General features: G+C 44.3%; 1 protein-coding gene and 1 pseudogene across 7 annotated transcripts in view; both read right to left on the bottom strand.

Moving 5' to 3' along the window:
• POLR2D (RNA polymerase II subunit D) overlaps positions 1–22,521 on the bottom strand; it is a 42,349-nt gene extending 19,828 nt beyond the window's left edge. For 4 of the 6 annotated variants that reach the window (XR_014795710.1, XR_014795712.1, XM_084892037.1 and 1 more), the window contains exons 1-3: positions 22,404–22,521; positions 10,238–10,418; positions 3,915–4,010 (exon numbers count right to left, since the gene is read on the bottom strand). Coding sequence is in view for 3 of the 6 variants with exons in the window: in XM_084892037.1 (XP_084748163.1) it covers positions 3,915–4,010; positions 10,238–10,418; positions 22,404–22,476 (350 nt within the window). In the remaining 3 variants the exon portion in view is untranslated. The remainder of the gene's footprint in view (positions 1–3,914; positions 4,011–10,237; positions 10,419–22,403) is intronic. The other 2 variants (XR_014795711.1, XM_084892038.1) reach the window with 1 other exon arrangement.
• On the bottom strand, positions 2,869–3,842 carry LOC311626540 (large ribosomal subunit protein eL36-like; annotated as a pseudogene). The gene has a single exon. The product of its transcript is annotated as a large ribosomal subunit protein eL36-like (transcript).
• Positions 22,522–24,838: the final 2,317 nt, after the last annotated feature.

Genomic DNA, 24,838 nt, shown 5'->3' with positions numbered 1-24,838 from the left:
TTGTACAGAGAGGAAGGGAGAGAGAGAGTTAGAAACATCGATGAGAGAGTCATCGATCAGCTGCCTCTTGCACACCCCCTACTGGGGATATGCTTGCAACCAAGGTACGTGCCCTTGACCGGAATCGAACCTGGGTCCCTTAAGTCCCCAAGCCGACGCTCTATCCATTGAGCCAAACCGGTCTCCGCTGTTTTTTTTCTCTTTCAGTTTTCTGATTGTGTTATTTTTTCTACCCTACCTTCTAATTCACTGATCTTCCCCTAATCTGCCATGTATTCCTTCCATTTCCATTGTGTTCTTTATTAGTGCTATGTCATTCTTCATAGTTACTATATCTTTTCTTATGATCTTGAGAATCATTGCCATCATTATTATAAACTCTCTGATAAATTTCTTATTTCCATTTCATTTAGCTCTTCTTCTGGACAATTCTCTTGTTCTTTCATTTTGGGGTGGTGTTCTGTCTCCCCATTTTGGCTGCCTATTTGGGTTTGTGACTATGTATTAGCTATATCTGCTAACTCCCAATCTCTAGTGTAGGACAGTATCAAATGCTATTTCTCTCTCATTAGCTCAGGCAAAGACTTAAAGCCTCCAGAGACCAGCCTCTGCCTGCAGACCTATTGGGTTAAGTCTGAATAGCCTCAAGCTATCATCCACAGGTTGGGGAGAGGTTTTCCAACTGGGTGAGGTAATTGCTTCTGCCTGGAATCTAATTGTTATTCTCAGTGTCTTAATGGGCCTCAGAAACTACAGAGGATGTAGCAAGGGATTTCCCAATGGGGTGGTCTTCCCCAACACTCCAGGCAAAAAAATCACCTGGATAGCAAAGGTTTGCCTAAGAAAGATGTCCTCCACAGCATGAGGGAACAGCTCAGCACAGGAACCCAGGGGGTCCGCTCTGAACTCCCTCTGTAGGAGCCCAGTATGAGTGGCTGTACACAAAATTTTGTGTTTTGGGAAGATGGCTGCTCGGGTAGGCACCTAGCCGCAGCCGCACGCAACAATTTCAATAAAATACAACTAAAATATAAAATGGACATTACCCAGAACTACAGGAAAGTCAACTGACTGGAAATTCTACAACGAGAAGCAAGGAGAAAACCAGAAGGAAGCGCGGAGGAGCTGTAAAAGCCCAAGGTACGGAGACACGCGGCGCGCGCGAAGAGGACGGAGCCGGAGAGGAGGGAGGCCGAGTGCCTGGCTGGCGTTCCCTAGCGGGAAGGAGAGAAACACTCCGACTGTGCTGGGCCCCCAACTGCTCTGAACCCCCGTTCTAGGCCAGACCCTGGGGACCCAGGCTCATCCAGAGGGAGCTGGGCTGTAAGGCGGTACCCGGGGAAGCTGCGAAAGGAGGTCCCAGAGGCGCGCACACAGCGCCCAGAGAAGGGACGGCCGGCTGTGCCGTAGGACTGCCCTGGCGGGAAGGAGACAGGGGCTTCAGACTGCTCTGAACGCCATCTCCAACTCCACTTCCAACTGAACTGAACCCCAGTTTCGGGCTCATTGCGGGAGAGCCTACACTGTTTGGTAGCAGGCGAAAATCGAGGGCACCTTTCTCTCAGAGGCGCTTGCAACAAGTACTGAAGGACCCTGAGTCTCAGGAGTCGCATAGGGCGGGGCTGACAGAAGCCGAGGCTGTAGGCTCCACCCTGAAACCCCGCCCCATCAGAAAAGCTGCCTGTGAAAATGCCTAAACCAAATAGATCACAAACGAAAGAAATGGAGGACAAAAAGCGACTGGATATAGAGTTCAAAACCACACTTATGAAGGTTTTTCAAGAGTTTCCTAGAAAAGGCCGATAAAATAATTGAGACCTATGAGGATATGAAAAGGGATCAACAAGAAATAAAGAATACATTGTCTGAAATAAAAAATATTATACAGAGTCCTAAAAACAGAATAGAAGATCGCAAGAATCAAGTCAAAGATTTGGAACATAAAGAGCCAGACGACACTCCTCTGCAGAAGCTAGAAGGCAAGAGAATCCAGAAAATTGAAGATAATGTAAGAAACCTCTGGGACAACTTCAAACGATCCAACATCAGAATCATGGGGGTCCCAGAAGATGAGAGAGAGCAAGATATCGAAAACATACTGAAAGAAATAGTGACAGAAAACTTCCCCCACATGGGGAAAGAATTGGACTTACAAGTCCAGGAAGCACACAGAACTCCAAATAAGAGGAATCCAAAGAGGACCACACCAAGACAAATCATAATTAAGATTCCAAGAGCAAAGGACAAAGAGAGAATATTAAAAGCAGCAAGAGCTAAGCAGGTGGTTACCTATAAAGGAGCACCTATACGATTGTCAGCTGATTTCTCAACAGAAACCATGCAGGCCAGACGGGAATGGCAAGAAATATTCAAGGTGATGAATAGCAAGAACCTACAGCCAAAAATACTCTACCCAGCAAAGCTATCACTCAGAATCGAAGATCAGATAAAGAGCTTCACTAATAAAAAAAAGCTAAGGGAGTTCATCACCACCAAACCAGAATTATATGAATTGCTGAAGGGGGTTCTTTCAGAAGAGAAAGTAAATAAAGATAAAAATTATGAACAACAAATGTGTAACTATCAACAAGTGAATCTAAAAACCAAGGAAATTTAAAAAAAAAATCTGATGAACAATATTAACTGTTGAATATAATAGAATCAGAGGTATGGAAGGGGAGTGAACTGATGATTCTTGGGGAAAAGGGGAGAGGGAGATGTGGGAAGAGACTGAACATAAACTGTGCACCTATGGATGAGGACAATGGGGGGTGGGGAAAGGGCAGAGTGTGGGGTGGGAAGGGGGGGAAGGAACACTTGTAATAATATGAACAATAAAAATTTATTAAAAAAAAAAAAAAAAAAATTTTGTGTTTTGGACCTTTAAGAGGGTGCCTCCATTTCTAGCTCTCTCTCCCTGGCATATTGTAACGCTGCTGCTTTTCTTCCTTTTTTTTTCTGAACAGGTTTTATTATGCAGACGGGGTGGGGTTAGTCCTTCTTGGCTGTTGCCTTCCTCATGGCTGCAAGGACGTTGCTCAGCTCCCCTCTCTTCCTCTTGGTGTGAATGTGTGTCCCCACCCTTTTCTTGATGAATTTCAGGGCCCTCTTATCCTGAGAGACCTTGAGCAGCTTCATGGCACACACTCGTTAGGGGAAAGCCGCACACCTCTCAGATCGTGTCCGCACGAACTTGGTGTGCTTGGTGAGGCGCCCGCGGCGGCGGCTGTGCCTCGGCTTGCTCACGTTCTTGGTCACCTTGTGGCCCTTGTTGAGGCCCATGGCCATGGGCTAGCGCAAAGCCATGGCTGCCACTGCGAAGCAACGCTGCTGCTTTTCACAGACCGTTAGGTGGGCACCTTTCTCAGTCCTGGTGCTCTCTGCTGGGGCCCAGCTTTGGGTTTAGATCCCAGAGCTCTCAGCAACCCCTAGAGCTGAGATGTGCCTCCAGACCTTCCATTGCTTTCTGTGAAAACTCTTTCAACCAGTCTTGTATCTACCTGGTCTCCAGTTAGCCTATACACTGTTGTCATATTTTTGCTATCACTAACATGTAGCAATATATCCTGGAATACACATCTACTTCTAAACCTATAAGTAGGTCTGAAGGCATCTATTCAGGAATAAATTTTGGGGTCATGAGGTATATTCACTTTTACCTATATTAGATGTGGCCAAATTGCTCTCCGAAGTGACTGTACTAATTTGTACCCCATCAATGTTTGAGAGTTACGGCTATTCCACATTTCTGCTAACCGTTGGTTTGCTACAAACTCATCAATTTCACACTGTTAAAAGAGGCCCTCTCAATATTTACGTCTATCCAGATTTTAAATGCACCCACTTTTTAGACAGTAATTCTAGTTGTAGAAATATATACAAAACACATCGAATTTATCATACCCAGTACTAACCTTGGAATGAGAGCCTTGGACTCCTCAGCAGTCTCTGGACAAAGGTTGGCCAAACATGCCAACTCAAACTTATGAAGCTTCTTCTGGAGCAACAAGCTGATCATAAGGAAGAAAATCATAACCAAACATAATCCAAAAGTGATGAATAAGAAATGGGGGTGGGTGGGAGGGGGGGTTGTGTGTGTGTGTGTGTTTTCAAATGAAACAAGAAATAGGAAAATAAAGCACTTGCAATCTTTTTGTAATGGTTAGGGCGGTTGCAAAATCCTACTTTTAATTTACTTTGTGGTCCTATTCCTGGGGAACAGGAAGTTACAACAAAATGAAGGAAACAAAGTTATGAAATCACATGCAGTCAGAGAAGCCCTGCTATTGCAACTGATGAAAAACCACAATATGTCTCAAGGAGTGTGCAATGTTTCCCCAGAAATTTATTTTGTTGCTCTCTGCTCTTCTTACCACTCTGCCTTGCTTCCATTAATTTTGTCAAACACATATTAGATGCTCCCAACCTGTTAGGTGTTTGACCTGGAGAAAATTCTTTTAAATTTATAAAAATAAATACATACATACATATCTTACTTTGTACAAAAATATATGTAAACTGCATCTTATTTTAAATGCCAAACTGTATAAAACAACAGCCAATGCCCTGATTTCTCTGCTCGGTGGTTCAAGTGTTGGTCCGTGCACCAAAATGTCAAAGATTCAATCACAGGTCAAGGGTACATATCTGGATTGCAGGATCGAGCCCCAGCCCAGGTCAGGCAACCAACCTATGTCTCTCTCATATCAATGTTTCTTTCTCTGTAAAAACTACTAAAAAATCTTTAAAATTTTTAAAAATGTATTTTTATTGCTTTCAAAGAGGAAGGGAGAGGGAGAAAGACGGAAACATCAATGATAAGAAATAATCATTGATCAGCTGCCTCCTGCACACTCCACATCATGGATTGGGCCCACAAACTGGGCAATGTGCCCTGACTGGGAATTGAACTGTTACTCCTGGTTCATAAGTTGACATTCAACCACAGGGCCATGCTGGCTGGGCCCAATAAAAAATATTTTAAAAGAATAAATGGCCCTGGCTAGCTTGACTCAGTGGATAGAGCATCGGCCTGAGGACTGAAGGGTCCCAAGTTCGATTCCAATCAAGGACACATGCCTGGGTTGTGAGCTCAATTCCCAGTAGGGGGTGTGCAGAAGGCAGCCAAATCAATGATTCTCTCTCTTCATTGATGTTTCTATCTCTCCATCTCCCTTCCTCTCTGAAACCAATAAAAATATATTAAATAAATAAAAAAAAAAAATAGAGCTCATCAATGGTAAATGTGGTTTCAAAGAAAACTTTATCTGTTCAGAAACAAAACACTGTGTTTATCACTCTATTACAAGCATATTAATGTACAAAATTTAGAAAATACAGAAAGGCAAAAAAAAAAGTGTGATCTACCTAGCCATTTTACCACATAAACAAATATCAACATATCATATTAATATAGCATTCTAGACATTTTTCTATGTTTCAGAATATAAACTCACACATTCTGTTAGTAACTTCCTGTCACTTGAAGCTATTTTCATTTTGTAAAGAAAATGCAGTAAATTTAAATTTTACTTAAGTTTATGAAGAGGGTCATAATGTTTTAAAAATGAGCACATACTCATTTACAAACAATCCCAAAAAAGTATCAATAGCCCTGACCAATCTGCTACCGTGTTTCCCCGAAAATAAGACATCCTACGAAAATAAGACCTAGCGCATGGAAAGATAAGACATCCCCTGAAAATAAGACCTATTGCAACTTTGGGAGAAAAAATTAATATAAGACACTGTCTTATTTTCGGGGAAACAGGGTAGCACTTGAGCATTGCCCTGTGGACCAAAGGGTCTTGGGATCAATTCCTGATCAAGGGTACGCACCTTGATTACAGGCTCAATTCCCCACCCCTGTCAGTGTGTGAGTGGGAGGCAACCAACTGATGTGTCCCTAACACAAAGATGTTTTTCTTTCTCTCCCTCCCCCATCCCATCCACTATCTCTAAAACATAATAAAGAATTTACCCTCAGTCTTTGGGTGAGGATTAAAAAAAAAAAAAGTATTGCTCTGGCTGGTTTGGCTCAGTGGAGTCAGCCTGTGGACTGAAGGGTGCTGGGTTTGATTCCAGTCAAGGGCACATGGCCAGGTTGTGGGCTCCATTCCCAGTAGGGGACATTTAGGAAGCAGCTAATCAATGATTATCTCTTATCATTGATGTTTCTATCTCTCTCTCCCTTTTCTATCTCTCCCTCCCTCTCCCTTCTTCTCTGAAATCAATAAAAATATATATTTTTAAAAAGGTTCAGTAATGAAAAATAATGTAAAATTCTTCCCAGAAATAACCAGTATTAATATTTTCATAGCTCGGCCAGCATGTCTCAGTGGTTGAGCATTGACCTATGAACCAGGAGGTCACGGGTTTCATTCCCTATCAGGGTACATGCTTGGGTTTGGGGATCAATCCCCAGTAGGGAGCATGGATGACACAGCTGATCAATGATTCCTCTCATCAATGTTTCTATCTCTATCTCCCTCTCTCCTCCACTCTGAAATCAATACAAATATATTTTTTAAGCTATAAAAAGGAATCCTAACATGTTATTCTAAAATTGGCCCTTTTTCTTTTTTCTTTTCTTAAGCCTCACTAGAGAGTATTTTTTCCATTGCTTTACAGAGACTGGAAGGGAGGAATGGAGGAGGGTAGGAAGGTGTTGAGAGAGAAACATCAACGTGAGAGAGACACATTGACTGGTTTCCTTTGACAGGTATCCCTTAAGAGGCTTGGGTAGTGAACCTGAAACCCAGGCACATGCCCTGACCAGGAATTGAACCCCTCCCTTCTGGTTTATAGGTTGACGCTCAACAACTGCACCACAACAGCCAAGCACAACTGGCCATTTTTCACTCAACAACATAGTAATTGTTTTCCATGTTAGTACACACATGACTACACATTCCACCGAAACGTTGTGCCATAACTTATCAAATTTCCTCTTGTTGAACGTTTCATTTGTTTCCAATGCTTTTTGAAAATCATTGTAAATGAATACTTGTTTGTGTAGTTGATTGCTGTGTGTTTTAAAAATAAATTCCTGGAAGTAGGATTATTCAAGGTAAGACTGTTGATTGGGGGGGAAATGGCGATAGAATAGACCGACGTGTCCCAAGCCTCGTCCCAGAGCAGATAGAAAGAACAGCTAAGGGTCGCATAGGGAGTGTCTGTTGGTGAGCTGAGGGACAGCTATACTCCAGGAGAAAGTGGGGACTGCTGCTGGGTTCCCTCCTGGAGCCACCAGCTCGACAAGGAGACTGCGTCACCTTGAAGGGAAGAGTGGATGCTATTGAAAGCCTAAACATCTATAACTACGGCGCCCCCGAACAGCTGTGAACCCCAGAGCATCGGTCCCCTATTGGCCCAAACATTCAAGGGAGCTCTTCACTCCACCACCAAGGAAAGGAGAGAGAGAACTACATAACCAAACACCCAGAGAAGGAGACCATGTGAGTCAAAGTAACAGCCCGCATGTAAAAGAAAAGCAGGCATCACCAGAAAAGGAAGTAAACAAAATGGAGGCAAGCAACCTGTCAGAGAAAGAATTCAGAGAAATGGTCACAATGTGGCTCAAAGGTAAGACTGTCTGGAAGGCTTCTGAGAGACAGTGCCTTCAAGGGCTTCACCAATATATGCTCCCATCAGCAATATGACAGTGCCCATTTCTCCTGCCTGTCCTACAAGGTCTCCCATTCTCTTTAATCTTTTCTAAGTCTACTTAAATATTTCACCATTGCTTTGATTTCCTTGAATATGATCATTATTTCATGAGAACTAGACAGTCTTAAAGTTGTGATATAAATCAACCCATTTTTATGAACTGGGTATCATCTAAGGATATCAATCCTTCTCCAGTTTACTCACACTTACATTGTACACATTGTATTTTATTTGATATAAGAAAGTTTAAGGGGGGAAGAAAAGAGGAACCTTTTTAATAATATGAACAATAAAGATTGATTAAAAAAAAAGTTTAAATACATTTATGCAATGTATTTAAACTTTCTTATATCAAATAAAATACAATGTGTAAAATGTAAGTGTGGGTAATTTCAATTCCCTCGACGATTTATTTATTTTTATTTTTTTAAATAAATATTTTATTGATTTTTTACAGAGAGGAAGAGAGAGGGATAGAGTTAGAAACATCGATGAGAGCCAAAACCGGTTTGGCTCAGTGGATAGAGCGTCGGCCTGCGGACTGAAAGGTCCCGGGTTCGATTCCGATCAAGGGCATATACATTGGTTGCATGTACATCCCCGGTAGGGAGTGTGGAGGAGGCAACTGTTTGATGATTCTCTCTCATCGATGTTTCTGGCTCTCTATCCCTCTCCCTTTCTCTCTGTAAAAATTCAATGAAATATATTTTTTAAAAAAAGAAAAAAAAAAGAAACATCGATGAAAGAGAGTCATTGATCAGCTGCCTCTTGCACACCCCCTACTGGGGATGTGCCCGCAACCAAGGTACATGCCCTTGACTGGAATCGAACCCGGGACTTTTCAGTCTGCAGGCCAACACTCTATCCACTGAGCCAAACCGGTTTTGACTTCTCAACGATTTAGAATAGCAAATGTATACATTAACTTGGGGCAAATTGACATTTTTACAATATAAAGACTTTTCACTCATGAATGTGTTTAAATCCACCTTCATTTGTTCAAGTCATCTTTTAGGCCTACCAGTTTATGGTTTTACATGAAAGGTCTGCACAGTTCCTTCTAATCTTTTCTCCATGCATACATCCACACTTGTCAGAATAGACTATATTCCACATACAGTTTTATCACCTTCATTTTCTGTACACTTAACATATGTAACCATCTTTCTATTTCTTTTTCTATCATAGGTTTTAATGACAGCATAGTAGCCCATCAAACAGATTTATCACAACGTAATTAATTACTGTCAGGGATGGGGCTGGTAGGCAAACCGCCCACAGCTCCTCTTCCCCAGCCAGCCCTGCCCAAGGCCCCTCACCCCAGCCAGCCCACCCCAATGGCCCCCACTGGGGCAGACCAGCTGAAACTCACCAGTGCACAAATTCGTGCACCAGGCCTCTAGTTCATATATATTTTTTAGTCCAAATATGCTGATATACATACAAATCTTTTAAATCACCTATCAAGTAAAACTGATACTTCCAACCCTAGTTGATTTGGCTCAGTAGATAGAGCGTCGGCCTATCCGAAGGGTCTTGGGTTCGATTCTGGGTCAAGGGCAAACACCTTGGTTGTAGGTTCCATCCCAACCCTAGTCAAGAGGCAACCAATCGATGAGTTTCTCTCACATCGATGTTTCTCTCTCTGTCCCCTCCCTTCCACTTTCTCTAAAAATCAATAAAAAAATCTCCTCAGGTGAGGATTAGCAAAAACAAACAACAAAAAATTAACCCTTTGGGAAGATGTGCTATTCTTCCTGTGGCCTTCAACACCCCAAGCACATCACTGTTTCTCACATCCAACCCAATGTGTGAAGCAAACATAGATGTTTCCCTTTGTCTTTCCCTCTCTCTTAAACATCAATGGAAAAATAACCTCAGGCGAGGAATCACAAAAAAAAAACAAAAAAAAAACACACACACAAAACACACAGACACACACAAAATGCTGTTTTAAAAAAAAAATTTTTTTTTTAATTGATTTCAGAGAGGAAAGAGAGAGAGAAATATCAATGATGAGAATCTGATTGGCTGCCTTCTGCAAACCTCCTACTGGGGGGATTGAGTCCCCAACCAGGCATGTGCCCTTGGCCATAATCGAATCTAGGACCCTTTAGTCTGCAGGACAACGCTTTGTCCATTGAGCCAAATCTGGTAGGGCCAAAATGCTGTCTTTATACAACATATATATGAACGTATGAAAAAAAATATCTGAAGGGGTAACAACAAACTGCAAATAGTTACTTTGCAAGGAGGTAACTGGAATTTGGGATATGTGAGAAGGTGGCCCAAAAGAAATTTGGCCTTATAAGCAATTTTTAATTTTTGACAAATTATTTTACATACATTCATCCTAGAGATGATGAGGGGTAATAGCCTACCCCTGTAGATGTCCAATAGTCTAGATTAACAAACACTTTCTTTTAGCCCAGCAGGCATGATCCTCAGTGTGTGGTATGCATGGCGCAGCCAATCAGTGATTCTCTCTCATCACTGATTTTTCTCTCTCCCTCTTCCTCTCTGAAACCAGTAAAAATATTTTATTTAAAAAACGCCCTTTAGCACTCACCTTCGGACACTGGCAATGGTCTCTCTGTTTTTGAAACGACTGAAACGAGCTGTGTAGTTTAACGTCTTCATGAAGACCTCAGAAAGTTCCTGTTCGTCCTCCGCACTCTCGTTCTGCTGCTTTCGATGCTCCAGGAGCATGTGAACTTCTGAATTTAGAAGTGTCTCAGCTGTCTCAAACTCTATTTGTGAGAAGCATAAACGTTAGCTGAAAATATTCCTTCAAAGGTGAGCTTCTAAATGTTGATTTTTTCCTTTGAGACTTATAGCAATCTATTACATTGTTAATATATTGTATTGGGTTATTACAATAGTTTCAGGTGTACAATATAGTGGTTGGACATTTCTATACCTTACAATGTGCCCATCCATTCCATTAATTCTAGTGATCATCTGCCACTGTGCAAACCTATCACAATATTAGAGTCCTCTCCCCCTCTCCACACAGCCGAAAACGCCCCCTCAGTCTGTCTCTATCAGTCTTTTTGTTCATTTGTGTTTTCTGGGTCCCACATATAAGTGAAACTGCACAACATCTCTTTCTCTTACTTATTTTCCTTTAGCATAATACTCTCTAGGTCACTGGTTCTCAACCTTTCTAATGCTTCGACCCTTTAATACAGTTCCTCATGGTGTGGTGACCCCCAACAATAAAATTATTTTCGTTGCTACTTCATAACCGTAATTTTGCTACGTTAATGAATCATAATGTAAATATCTGTGTTTTCCGATGGTCTTAGGCTCTACAGCAGCAATTCTCAACCTGTGAGTCACGACACCTAGGTTGCTTCTGTACCTTGCCTATCATAAAAAATGCTGCAGTGAACAGAGGTGTATATATATTTTTGAATTCATGTTTTGCTTTATTTACGTAAATACCCAGAATTAGAATTGCTAGATCTATTTTAGTTTTCTAAGGAACCTCTACACTGTTTTCCACAGTGGCTACACCAGTCTGCATTCCACCAACAGTGCATGAGGGTTCCTTTTTCTCCCCATTTTTGCCGCGACTTGTTCTTTTTTGATTTGCTAATAGCCATTCTGACAAGTGTGAAGTGATATCTCATTGTGGTTTTAATTTACATTTCTCTGATGATTAGTGATGTTGAGCATCTTTTAATACTCGTAGGCCATTTGTATGTCTCCTTTGGAGAAAAGTTTTTCTGCCCATTTTTTCTAGTATATGTGCTGCAGAGGTGCATACTGTATGGCCATTTTACGATAGCATTATCTTTTACTGAGCTATATGGTTCTTTATATATTTTTGCCATTAAATCTTTGTCTGATACATTTGCAAATATACTCTCATTTTAAGAATTATTGTTAGGCCCAGGTAGCATGGCTCAATGCTTGAGCATCGACCAATGAACCAGGTGGTTACATTTTTGATTCCCAGTCAGGGCACATCCCGAGGCTGCAGGCTCAATTTCCAGTACGGAGCATGAAAGAGGCAGCCAACTGATGATTCTCTCTCATCACTGATGCTTCCCTCTCTCCCCCTTCCTCTCTGAAATCAATAAAACAAAATAATACCCTCTTTCCCTGCCGCAGTGGAGTTGCTCGGAGGCGGACGCTTGCATGTGTTCAAGATTCCGCTCTACCCATAACCCACCGCCATGCCGAGGAAGGCATTGCCGCTGGAGGGGTAATGGACGCGAACGCGGCTTTGCAAGAGGCGCTGCAGACCGCCCGATGCCCGCGGCCTGCGCGGGTTCGTGACGCTGCCAAAGCCACCTTTGCGCACTCGCATCCAACTGTGATGAGCCCATGTACGTCAAGTTGGTGGAGGCTCTTGTGCTGACCACCAAATCAACCCATAAAGGCTGACAACAACAAGAAACTAGGGCAATGGGTAGGCCTCTGTAAAATCGACAGAGAGGGAAAACCCCGTAAAGTGGTTGGCTGCAGTTGTGTGGTGGTTAAGGACTATGGCAGAGTCTCAGGCAAAGGATGTCATTGAGGAGTACTTCAAATGCAAGAAATGAACCAATAAACTTGGCTTTTGTTTATAAACACACACACACACACACACTCTAGAGGCCCGGTGCACGGCCTTCACCCTTTTCAATCTGGGGTCCCTCAAGCGATGTCTGACCCCGGTGGGATTGGGCCTAACCGGGCATCGGATATCCCTCACAATCCAGGACTGCTGGCTCCCAAATGCTCTCCTGCCTGCCTTCCGGATTGCCCCCTAACCACTCCCCTGACAGCCTAATTGATGTCTAACTGCTTCCCTGCCAGTCTGTTTGCTAACTTCCTTCCTCTGCTGGCCTGGTCACCCCTAACTGCCCTTCCCTGCAGGCTTGATCACCCCCAGCTGTCCTCCCTTGCAGGCCTGGTCTCTCCCAACTACCCTCCCCTGCTGGCCATCTTGTGTTCACATGAGGACAGGATACTTGACCACATATTACTCTTGTGTGTTGGAGTGATGGTCAATCTGCATATTACTCTTTGGTGCATGGGTGGGGGCCAGCTGGTTTGCCCTGAAGGGTGTCCCGGATCAGGGTGGGGGTTCTCTTGGGGCATGGGGTGGCCTGGGCGTGGTGGTGTGCAGGCCGGCCACAGGCCCCTGTGACCCAAGGGACCAAAGAGAGGCCCTGGCATCTGGGATTTATCTTCTACAATTGAAACTTTGTAGCCTTAAGTGGAGGCCTGCACCTGCCAGGCTGTACAGAAAGCTTAGCTTCCTCCATCGCCGGGGAAATCCAAGCCTCCCTCCTGTTCTCCCCGTGACCGCAGCCATCTTGGTTGTGTTAATTTGCATACTTACTCCTGATTGGCTGGTGGGTGTAGCAGAGTGGTGGTTAATTTACATATTACTCTTTCATTAGATTGTGTGTGTGTGTATAAAGAAATACTATGTTAGAGAGGGCTGAATCTTTGGAAGCAAACATTAATGAAACACTCCAAATTACATTTTTGTTTGCAAGAGACCACACTAAACCAACTGAGTCATACTTGCCAGGGCAATTGATGATTTTAAGGCTTTTGTATATAACAGGAGTTGAGCTTGCAGATAAAAACATCCATTCCCTCTATATTTCATAGTCAAAGTACTCTATCAGGTGAACCTAACCTATTTAACTTTTTAAATTGATTTCGGAGCAGAAACCAGTTTGGCTCAGTGGATAGAGAGTTGGCCTGCAGACTAAAAGGTCCCAGGTTCGATTCCAGTCAAGGGCATGTACCTTGGTTGTGGACACATCCCCAGTGGGGGGTGGGCAGTAGGCAGCTGATCAGTGATTGTCATCAATGTTTCTAACTCTCTATCTCTCTCTTCCTCTCTGTAAAAAATCAATAAAACATATTTAAGAAAATAAAATAAAATAAATAGATTGATTTCAGAGAGGAAGAAAGAGAGAGATAGAAACATCAATGATGAGAGAGAATCACTGATTGTCTGCCTTCTACACACCCCCTACTGGGGATCAAGCCTGAAACTAGGCATGTGCCCTTGACAGGAATCAAACCTTGGACCCTTTACTCCGCAGGCCGACACTCTATCCACTGAGCCAAACCTGCTAGGGCAACTAAATCTAATTTAAATATTAGCATGGCACTCATCCTATATAATAAAAGGGTAATGTGCAAATCGACCAAACGACAGGTCACTATGATGCTGACTGACAACCAGGGGGGCAGTTGCTCAACACAGGAGCAGCCCCCTGGTGGTCAGTGTGCTCCCACAGGGGGAGCGCCACTCAGACAGAAGCCGGGCTCATGGCTGGCGAGCTCAGTGGTGATGGCAGGAGCCTCTCCCACATCCACGGCAGTGCTAAGGACCCCAGGGGTCACGGACTGCAAGAGGGTGCAGGCCGGGCTGAGAGAGCCCCCGCCCCCAGTGCACGAATGCCATGCACCAGGCCTCTAGTATAAAATAATTCTCTTGATCAATGATAATGCTATATAATAAAAGCCTAGCATGCTGTGTCTGGTTGTCCAATCAATCAAAGCCTAACTTGCTAATGATGATATGCTAAGGCTGCTCACTCACTCACTCACTATGACATGCAGTGACCACCAGGGGGCAGACAGTCGACAGGTTGACTAGTGGCTATGATGTGCACTGACCACCAGGGGTAGATGCTCAGGCTGTTAGGTGATAGCTTGCTGCTGGGGTCTGGCCGATCCGGACTAAGCGAGACAGGCCAGACACACCCTGGAGCCCTCCTGCAGTCCCTCCCCAGCTGGCCAACTTAACGTGTCCCTCCCCAGGCCCGACTGTGCACCAGTGGGATCTCTCGGCCTGGCCTGCACTTTCTTGCATCCGGGACCCGCAGGGGATGCCAAAGAGCCAGTTTTGGCCCGATCCCGCAGACCAGTCTAAGGGACCCCACTGGTGCATGGATTCATGCACCTGGCCTCTAGTACCTATATAAGCAATCTTTAAAAATTGTTTTTAAAAAAGGAAAAAAACCACACATACTTTTGGTTCTTTTTCATGAAATATGGCAACGTTTTCCTATATTTTCAGGATGACATTGTTAAAATGCTATTATTCCTTGGGAAAATCGTTATCTTCCTCACATTCCCAAAGAAGCATATTTTCCTAATACTTATTATAAAATATTAGAGCTGGTTTTTAACTGCCTTTCCCTTATCTGTGAGTTCCCCTAGAGTAGAAATCATCCATAAACATGATTCATGTTTATAATGCCACAATGATGAAGAGGAAGCAATAATGAGAAAACTCCAGTTACTTGCAATTTGGCATTCACATGTGATATGAATATGTCTACTATTGGGGAAATCACAAACACCTCCATTGGATTATTGCCTTCCATTCTCAGGCCAGGTGATAAGAGCTTCACTTTTTTCACAACTGTCTGGGGAGAGGATGTCAAAAGGAAACTTTATGTGAAAGTTCTCATAGCTACTAAATATAATGGCCACCGCTAACCTATTTTCAGAGGTCAGCATAGTTTGAAAAAGAGGACCATCAAGAGTTAATTCTAGCCCTAGCTAGTTTGGCTCAGTGGACAGAGCATCAGCCTGTGGACTGAAGGATCCCAGGTTCGATTCCGGTCAAGGGCACATGCATGTGATGTGGGCTCAATTCCCAGTAAGGGGTGTGCAGGAGGCAGCCAATCCATCATGATTCTCTCTCATCATTGATATTTCTCTTTCCCTTCTCTTAAATCAATAAAAAAATATATATATTTTTAAAAAGTTAATTCCAGTCAAACCTTTTGAGGTAGTGTACAGGTGAAGAAACTATTGCCTCAGAACAATGGACCGAGAAAGCATTAAATACCAGAAAATATGACCCCAAATTTCTGAAGTGAAAGTAACAAGCGAGGTAAAGAGGGAGGGGGGAGGCAGCAGTAGCTAACAGGGGTCAGTCTCAGGTTCTGAGGCAACAGCATTAATATAGCCTTAGAAAATGAAAATTAAGACTCAACAAGTTACTAATAATCTGAATTTCTGAAGTGAAAGTAACAAGCGAGGTAAAGAGGGAGGGGGGAGGTAGCAGTAGCTAACAGGGGTCAGTCTCAGCTTCTGAGGCAACAGCATTAATATAGCCTTAGAAAATGAAAATTAAGACTCAACAAATTACTAATAATCACCTCCAAGTTTGTTACAGCTGCTGCTGCTGCTACTGTGTGTGTGTGTACATATTGTGTTTTTATTGATTTGAGAGAGGAAGAGGGAGAAAAATCAATGAGAGAGAACCATCAGTCAGCTGTCTCCTGCATGCCCCTTAGTGGCGATTGAGCCAGCACCCCAGACATATGCCCTGACCAGCAATTGAACTGGTGACCTCTCTGTGCATAAAACCACACTGAACCAACTGAGTCACACCTGCCAGGGCAGTTGATGTTTTTAAGCTTCTGGAAAATCGCCCAAAGTTAGAGATGCCTACCTTTCGGCACTAAACAAATTTACCTGTGAAATGTAATGGTTGGAACTTAGGACATCAGGAGACGAATCACCTGTCACTACTCTTCACTGAAGGCAAAGACCACGTACTATTTCCACACCACCCTCACTCTTCAATCAATGAAAGGACAGGTAGCTAAATTGTGACTGGAGGATCTAAGGGGTGCCTGAGTCCAACTTACATCGAACTTCCTTTCTCTCTCTCCCCACCCCTCCTCTCCCCCTTCACGCTCTCTAAAAATCAATGGAAAAAATATTCTTTAAAAAAAATATATATATATATATTTTATTGATTTTCAGAGAGGAAGGCAGAGGGATAGAGCTAGAAACATCGATGAGAGAGAAACATCGACCACAGCTGCCTCCTGCACACCTCCTACTGGGATGTGCCCACAACCAATGTACATGCCCTTGACCGGAATCGAACCTGGGACCTTTTAGTCCACAGACCGATGCTCTATCCACTGAGCCAAACCGGTTTCTGTGGAAAAAATATTCTTGAGTGTGGATTAATAACAACAAAAAACAATAAAAACTTATCCTTGGGTGAGGATTAAAAAAAACCTATATAATAAAGAGCTAATATGCAAATGGTGTCACATCCTCACGCCGGGGCCAGGGGACCTGAGGCCACGCCCCTCGCCCGGCAGGGCTTGATGGGGGACCTGAGGCTGCACGCCCTCCCCCACTCCTGCGGGTCTTGACGGGTCTGGCTGGATCTGGGTCTTGCGTGATTTCGAAGTGCACATGCGCAGGCGGGTGGGGACTTGACTCTGGGTCCCACAGTGCACCCCAGACTCTGACAGGAGAAAGATTTTCATATACATTTTACAATTTTTCTTTCATCTCTACCACTTCTATTACAGAGAAAGGCTAATAGCAATATTAAAGTATCTCCTCTAATTAATTCTCTTCTAATGTGTAAAAATTTCACGCATCAGGCCACAATAATAATAATAATAATAATAATAATAATAATAATAATAAATGAGAAGAGAAGAGGTGGTGAAACACTTTTTTTATAACTATGGAGAACTAGGACCCAAGACCTCTACCCATAACTAACAACAACCACTTTTTAGATGTAATCTCTCACACTCACACTATACATAATTTATTTGGAAAAGGAAAGGAAATAGATTATGGGATCTGCAAGTTATGAACCCCCTGTGCAGGTATTTTTAAAAAACATTTCTTTATTGATTTCAGAGAGGGAGAGGGAGAGATAGATAGAAGTATCAATGATGAGAATCATTGATTGGCTGCCTCCTGCACACCCCACACTGAGGATTGAGCCCACAACCCAGATATGTGGCCTTGGCCGGAATCGAACCTGGGACCCTTCAGCTCTATCCACTGAACCAAACCAGCTAGGGCACTGTGCAGGTATTTTAAGAGCATCCTTATAGGAGGAGGGACAATTCACTAATCCCTCCTCCTATAAGGAAAACAATTCCTTGGCCAGCACGTCAGTTGGGAATTCCCTTGAAGACCCTTCATTGCAGCCACTCATGTTTTATGATAGGGCTGCAATTTCAGATGGTATTCTTCTATTGTACATTTTTCTCTAGTACAAAATGGTTTAGGGGATTTCTTTACTCGAGGGAGGAAGTGACTGGGATGATATAATCCTCTTTAGAAAAATTACTTTCTAATACGTATCTTCAAGAGTTGCTGTTCATTATGTCACATAGATGAAGGGTAAATTTTATTTGTGGGCAAATATGGTTGTGAAACCTACCACTAAAAGTACTTAGAAGCTTTGAGTCCCACGATTATTTTCACACGTTTGTTTACATCCCATAGCACAGTCTTTCCTATCTCTTATGTACTGTTGTTTTAAAATACATAATACAGGCAGTCCTCAGGTTACTTCGGACTCAATGTACATCGTTATGTCACTATCTCCAATTTACTTATTAAAAAAAAGTTCCGTCATTTTGACATATGTACATATGTGCTTTATGTTCTTTATTATTTATTTACCACAAGTAAAGGTCAGGAATTGTTATCTTTCTTTTAATTTTTTTTATTGTTTCACTTAATTACTGCTGTGTGTGTGCACCAGTGAGTGACATAGGTGCTTATGTAGGTGGGTTCTGACATGGCTAAAATCACATTACGCGCAACAGGGACGGATCTCCGACGTAACCAGAGGACCTACTGTACTTTATTTGCTTGTATCAGCTGAGAAGTTAAAGATAATAGCTTGATAGGGTCTATGATCTAATTATACCCAATTCAATAAAATTCTCTTGTATACCAGATGCTACCTGCTTTTATCAAATCAAGTGTTTTAAGAGTATATATATAAAAAAATAACACTAAGTAAAAAGTACCCAGAGAAAATCCAAACACAAAAAACCAGCTTAAGGATCCAAGATGGTTGCTTACGTAAACATACCTAAAATGCTACCGTGCATAATTCACAATTTCAAAACTACAACTAAAAGACAAAACGTCTACCACCCAGAACCACAGGAAAGCTGGCTGAGTGGAAGCTCTTACTATACTGACAGATAAAGGAGCATTCAGGGCACAAACACGGAAAAACAGGTAGGAGGATGCACACATGATACGGGCTGGTTACAGATCCCGGCTGACAGAGGGCATTGACTTTCTTTAACCCGAAGAGAGACAAGCTCCCAATCTCTCTGAAATCCAGTTTCTGGGGAGAAGCCAGACTGTCTGACATCGAGTTGGAAAGTGAGGGTGGCTTGCTTGCAGAGCTGTACACAAGAATAATTGTTTGCTGTGCTGGGTTGCGAGACGCGGAAATGCGGTCAGAGGTAGAGAAGGTTGACTGGCAGCCACTGCTGTTTGCCACGCCCCAGCCTAGTGAGACTGCCCCGAACAGTCTAGAAACGCACCCAAGCTCCAAGCAGCAGCTTCTGCATATGAATGGCCTTCTCTAGTGCAGTTTAACCTAGCAAACTTGCAACCTGGTGCAGACAACTCCAAAGCCTCCAAGCTCCAAGCAGGAAGGAGAGGACTGTGGTTCTCGCTGTAGCTCCTGCAGGGTGGCCTCAGACAGTAGCTGAACTGCACCCCATTGGAGATCCAGAGGCCAGGGTACCTAGTGGTCAGTATGAGACACCAGATTGCAACTCCTTACATCCATAAGTGACACATTCAGGAGGTGGACTCAACAGCAAAGCCCCACTGAAACAAGGCCTGCACCATAAGTGTGTCTCCAGCGCAGCAGTTCTTCCTTTATAGATACAGCGGGTCCTCACAGCCAATGACCTGGAGGTCAATTCCTCCCAGTGTACCAACAGCAATCAAGGCTTAATTACACCAAGACTTTGCACTCAGCCCACAAAGGGGTGTAACCAAAAGCAACTACCTCGGGTGATTGGGGAAGCTGAGCTATTGGCCCCTATAGGCCACCGACCACACAAAGCCACTCCATCAACACAGGGAGGCAACCAAAATGCGGAGACACAGAAGCATGTCACGAATGGGAGACAGAGAAAAGTAAACTACTGGACAACAGAGTTACTCAAGAATCTTCTAAAAACCACTGAGAAGCTTGAAGAGACCTTCTAGGACCTTAACGAGAATGCCAAGAAAAAAAAAAAAAAAGGAAACAAATTAAGGTAGAAATTAAGCATACACTGTCCTAAATAAAGAATACACAGAAACTCAACTGTAGATCAACATACCCCACGAATCAAACCAAAGATCTGAAATATAAGGAAGAAAAAAATCACCGAACCAGAGAGGAAGAAAGAAGAATCCAGAAGTCTCAGGATAGTGTAAGGAGCCTCTGGGACAGCTTTCAGCGTACCAACACCCGGATTTTTGGGGTGCCAGAAGAAGAGAGAGAGCAGGATATTGAAGGCCTACTGAAAGAAATAATAACAGAAAACTTTCCCTACCTGGTAAAAGAAATAGACTTACAAGTCCAGGAAGCACACAGAACCACAAACAGGAATCCAAAGAGGACCACACCAAGACACATCATAATTAAAATACCAAGGGCAAAAGACAAAGAGAGAATCTTGAAAGCAGCGGGAGAAAAACAGTTAGTTACCTATAAGGGAGTACCCATAGGACTGCCAGCTGATTTCTCAACAGAAACTATGTAGGCCAGAAGGGAGTGGCAAGAAATATTCAAAATGATGAACAACAAGAACCTACAACCAAGATTACTCTACCCAGCAAAGCTATCATTCCGAATTGAAGGTCAGATAAAGAGCTCCACAGACAAGGAAAAGTTAAAGGAGTTCATCAACACCAAACCAGGATTACATGAAATGTTGAAGGGTATTCTTTAAGGAGAGGAAGAAGAAGAAGAAAAGTAAAGGTAAAAATTATGAACAACAAAAAGACATAAAATACATACTTACCAACAAGTGAATCTAAAAATCAAGTGAATAAAAAATCTGAAGAACAAAATGGATTGGTGAATAGAATCAGGGACATAGAAAGGGATTGGACTGACAATTCTCAGGGAGAAGGGGGTCTGGGGGATACGGGAAGAGATTGGACAAAAATCTTACACTTATGGATGAAGGCAGTGGCAGAGAGTAAGGGCATGGGGTGGGGTATCAGGTGGAGGGGAGCAATGGGAGAGGGAAGAGGAACACCTGTAATAATCTGAACAATAAAGATTTATTATATTAAAAAATAAAAATTTAAAAACTGGCCTAATTTCTCACAAAATTAAGAAAACAATTTCCTTCTTAGTTATTACATTTTTAAAAAGAAACACATGTATATTGCCATCATGCAAAAAACTTTTGTGAAGTTATCCTATGGAAATATTTGCACCTGAGTTTATGAAATAAAAAACTGCCCTGGCTGGCATGGCTCAGTGGTTAAACATCACAGTTGGATTCCTGGTTAGGACACAGACCTAGGTTCAATCCCTAGTAGGGGGTTTGTAGGAGGCAGCCAATCAATGTTCCTCTCTCCCCCCTTCTCCCTTCCTCTCTGAAATCAATAAAAAAAAATTTTAAATTGGAAGCAAGCTATCTATAGATAAACAGTATTATAGTACAACCATTAAGTACTAATCCCATTTTGCAAAGAAAAAAATGTACGAGTATATTTATGAATAAAAATAAATTTGGGTAAGCAATGAACTATTTACAGTACTTGTCTTGGAGAAAGGTTGTGGTTTCACTTTTTATTATGAAAATTTATATAAGCCCTGGCTGGTGTGTTCAGTGCTAGAATGTCAGCACCTGGTACTGAAGGGTCACAGGTCCAATTCCAGGTCCAGGGCAGGTGCATACCTGCAGTGCAGGTTCCATTCTGGTCGGTCTAGCAAAAGACTATCTCCCTCTCTCACATGAAGTTTCTCTCTCTCTCCTCCCCTCCCTTCTACTCTCTCTCTCTAGAAAAAAATAAATAAATAATATATATATATATATATATATATATATATATACACATACACACACATTTATATGAATGGGAAAATATTCTTGGGTGAGGATAAACAAAAATAATAGCAATTTAAGTATAATTTTAATTATATAATTTAGTTATAAATATATAAAGTTTCACAATAAATACAATTACACGATTTTTTAATAAGAAGGGTACTGTTAAGGTTTCCTCCATTTGCTTTGTTTTTCCATACCTACAAGATAACATCTTATGCTCTCTCTTCATTCTTGGCTTCATCACACTGCACAGAAGTTCCCAAATAGCATAATGTGCTCTTTGGGCCGCCCAAACTCAGCCAGAGCCCTCCGCCCCCTTCCCGACCGGCCTCCGAGGCCGGCCCAGAGGACAGCCCCGGGGATTCCTAGGCCGCACACCTCAGGGGGCCGTGCCCGCTCCCGGGGGGACAGTGCCCGCTCCCGGGGGGACAGTGCCCGCTCCCGGGGGGACAGTGCCCGCTCCCGGGGGACAGTGCCCGCTCCCGGGGGGACAGTGCCCGCTCCCGGGGGGACAGTGCCCGCTCCCGGGGGGACAGTGCCCGCTCCCGGGGGGACACTGCCCGCTCCCGGGGGGACAGTGCCCGCTCCCGGGGGGACAATGCCCGCTCCCGGGGGACACTGCCCGCTCCCGGGGGACCGTGCCTGAAGGCGCGGGCGGGAACTCCACGCAGCGGCTGCAGCGGCGGGCGAGAGCGCCCTCTGCGCCGGCGCACGCCCCTCCCGCCGGGTCCCTTCCCCGCCGCGGGTCTGGGCTCGGCCTGGCGGGAGCCCGGGCCCTCGGTACCAAGGAGCCGAGCTCGGCCCGCGCGGCCTCCTAACGGCTGAGCCCTGGGCCCCTCGGAGAGTCGGCTGCGGCCCCCCATGGCCGGCGGCTGGGCAGCCCGGGCCCACCTTTGGGGAAGATGAGCTGCGAGGCGTCCTCCTCCACGTCGCCTGCCCTCGGGTCGCTGCCGCCCGCCGCCATCGCGCACCGGTCTGCCTCCGCCGGAAGTGGAAGCGCGGGCCCCGCCCACAGCGGAAGGGGCGGAGCCTCTAGGTGGGCGGAGCAGCAGCTGAGGCCCCGGGGAGGTGCGCGCAGCTCTCCGCCCCGCCCCGCCCCTCAGCCCCGCCCCCGCCTATCCGCCCCTCCCCCCGCCCTGGCCCCGCCCCTCCGCCCCGGAGGTTTACCATACATGAGCCCATTGAGCCAAACCGGTTTTGGCTGTTAGGGATTTTTATCCTCAGACTGTCAGTGTTGTTATTTTTGGTCCCGGGTTTGCAAGGACTGCTCTTCAGGCCTCCCCTGAGCTTGTCAGGTTTATCCTGAGGCCCCATTTTGGTCCTCAGGTAAAGTAATGGTAGACTAGGTAGCATTGCCAGAGCTTGCTGTTTTGAAGAGCTGCGAACAGAGGTACTGAAAGGAATCCCGAGACAAGCAGCCGCTGGTGTGGGCAGTGGATTCTGTCCATCTGTCCATCCTGCAAGCCTTTGCAGAGCACCTGTTACTCTTTACTGTGTGCTGCCCCAGGGGTTAGCTGGGTACTCAGCGCTTGGTGCCCTCTGCACACACCATGGTAGAAAAGAGAGGAGAAGAACAAATAATACATATAGTGATGTTCACAATATGCACTTGGTTTGTCCACATTTTCATGCAGGAAACCACTGTAAATATATATGTGCAACACTCTAGGGTTAAAAAAACAATGCCATCACTGATATAGATCCTCCCTTCCCCCAAATGATGGACGGAGTATGATGTAACCTGCACCTGCGGCTTAGACATTCCTGAGCACCTAGCCAGGCACCTTACATGGACTGTACATTGAACCACCAATCAGCACCTGCCAGATACCCTAAGCCCCTGATTCCTAAGTGCATAATCATGTGCCTTATATGAAACCACCCATCAGCGTGTGCAGAGTATCATAAGCACCATCCCTTCCCCTTCCTCCCCTCAGAAGGCGTGTTCCCTCTGCACGTGTGGCTACTCTCCCCTTGTGACAGCTCAGCAAGGTCCTTCTCTAATAAAGCCTGTAGTCCTGGTTTTCGGCCTCTGTCTCATCTTTCATTTGGTGCTGAAGTCTGGGAGAGGTGCACCGGAGCATGGACAATCCTCAAGCCTTCTGAATCCTGCTCGGGCTTTGCTGGGTGGCATGGTTCTGAGTTGATTGGCTCACTCTGCACACCTCTCTAACCCTGCCTTACCATGGCCACCCTCTGGATCCAGACCTCCTGGACTGCCCAGGCCCTGACAGGGCCCCACAGACTTACATCACCAGGACAGAACCTCAGGTAACGACTGTGGTGGTAGTTTTTTGCAGTATAGAATGCAGGCGTTCACCAACCAGAAGGTGGGAGAGATCTATCTGGCCTTGAATTCAGAACCTAAAGACACCTAGGTCACCAGAATCCTTGAGACCCCTGGTAGACACACCTGACAACGTCCCCTCAGCAGGAGGTAGCTACGGAAGACGGACCTTCACCCCCTGTCCTTGCCCGGACTCTCAATTTTTAAAAATGTTACCAAAAGCCGGGAATGACAGGTGCTCCCTTCCCCCAACTGGTGGACGGAGGATAACGTAACCTGTACCTATAGCCAGACATTCCTGAGCACCTAAGCAGGCACCTTACATGGACTGTACACTGAACCACCAATCAGCACCTGCCAGATACCCTAAGCCCCCGATTCCTAAGTCCCTAAGTGCCTAATCATGTGCCTTATCTGAAACCACCGATCAGCGTGTGCCGAGTGCCCTAAGCCCCGTCCCTTCCCATTCCTCCCCTCAAAAGGCGTGTTCCCTTCTGCATGTGTTGCTACTCTCCCCTTGTGACAGCTCAGCAGGATCCTTCTCTTCCAATAGAGCCTGTGTCCTGGTTTTTGGCCTCTGTTTCATCTTTCAATCACCCTATCTCAGTGGCCAGCAAACCACAGCTTGCAAGCCACATGTGGCTCTTTGGCCCCTTGAGTGTTCTAACACCATTTAAAAAAAAAAAAAACAAAATATATATATATATATATATATATATATATATATATATATATGTATATACAATATATATATATATATATATATATATATATATATATATATATGATTTTTTACAGAGAGTAAGGGAGAGGGATAGTCAGAAACATTGATTGAAGAGATACATCAATCAGCTGTCGCCTGCACATCCCCTACTGGAGACGTGCCCAAAACCCAAGATACATGCCCTTGACCGGAATCAAACCTGGGACCTTTCAGTCTGCAGGCCAACGCTTTATCCACTGAGCCACACCTGTCAGGGCAACCTCCCCCCTTTTTAATCTCCTGGACTCTGTTTTGTCTCCTGCATAGCAAACCTCT

This window comes from Pipistrellus hanaki (assembly GCF_964339955.1).
Source record: "Pipistrellus hanaki genome assembly, chromosome: 8".
Lineage (NCBI taxonomy): Eukaryota > Metazoa > Chordata > Mammalia > Chiroptera > Vespertilionidae > Pipistrellus > Pipistrellus hanaki.
This window is presented reverse-complemented; position numbering and strand designations above follow the sequence as displayed.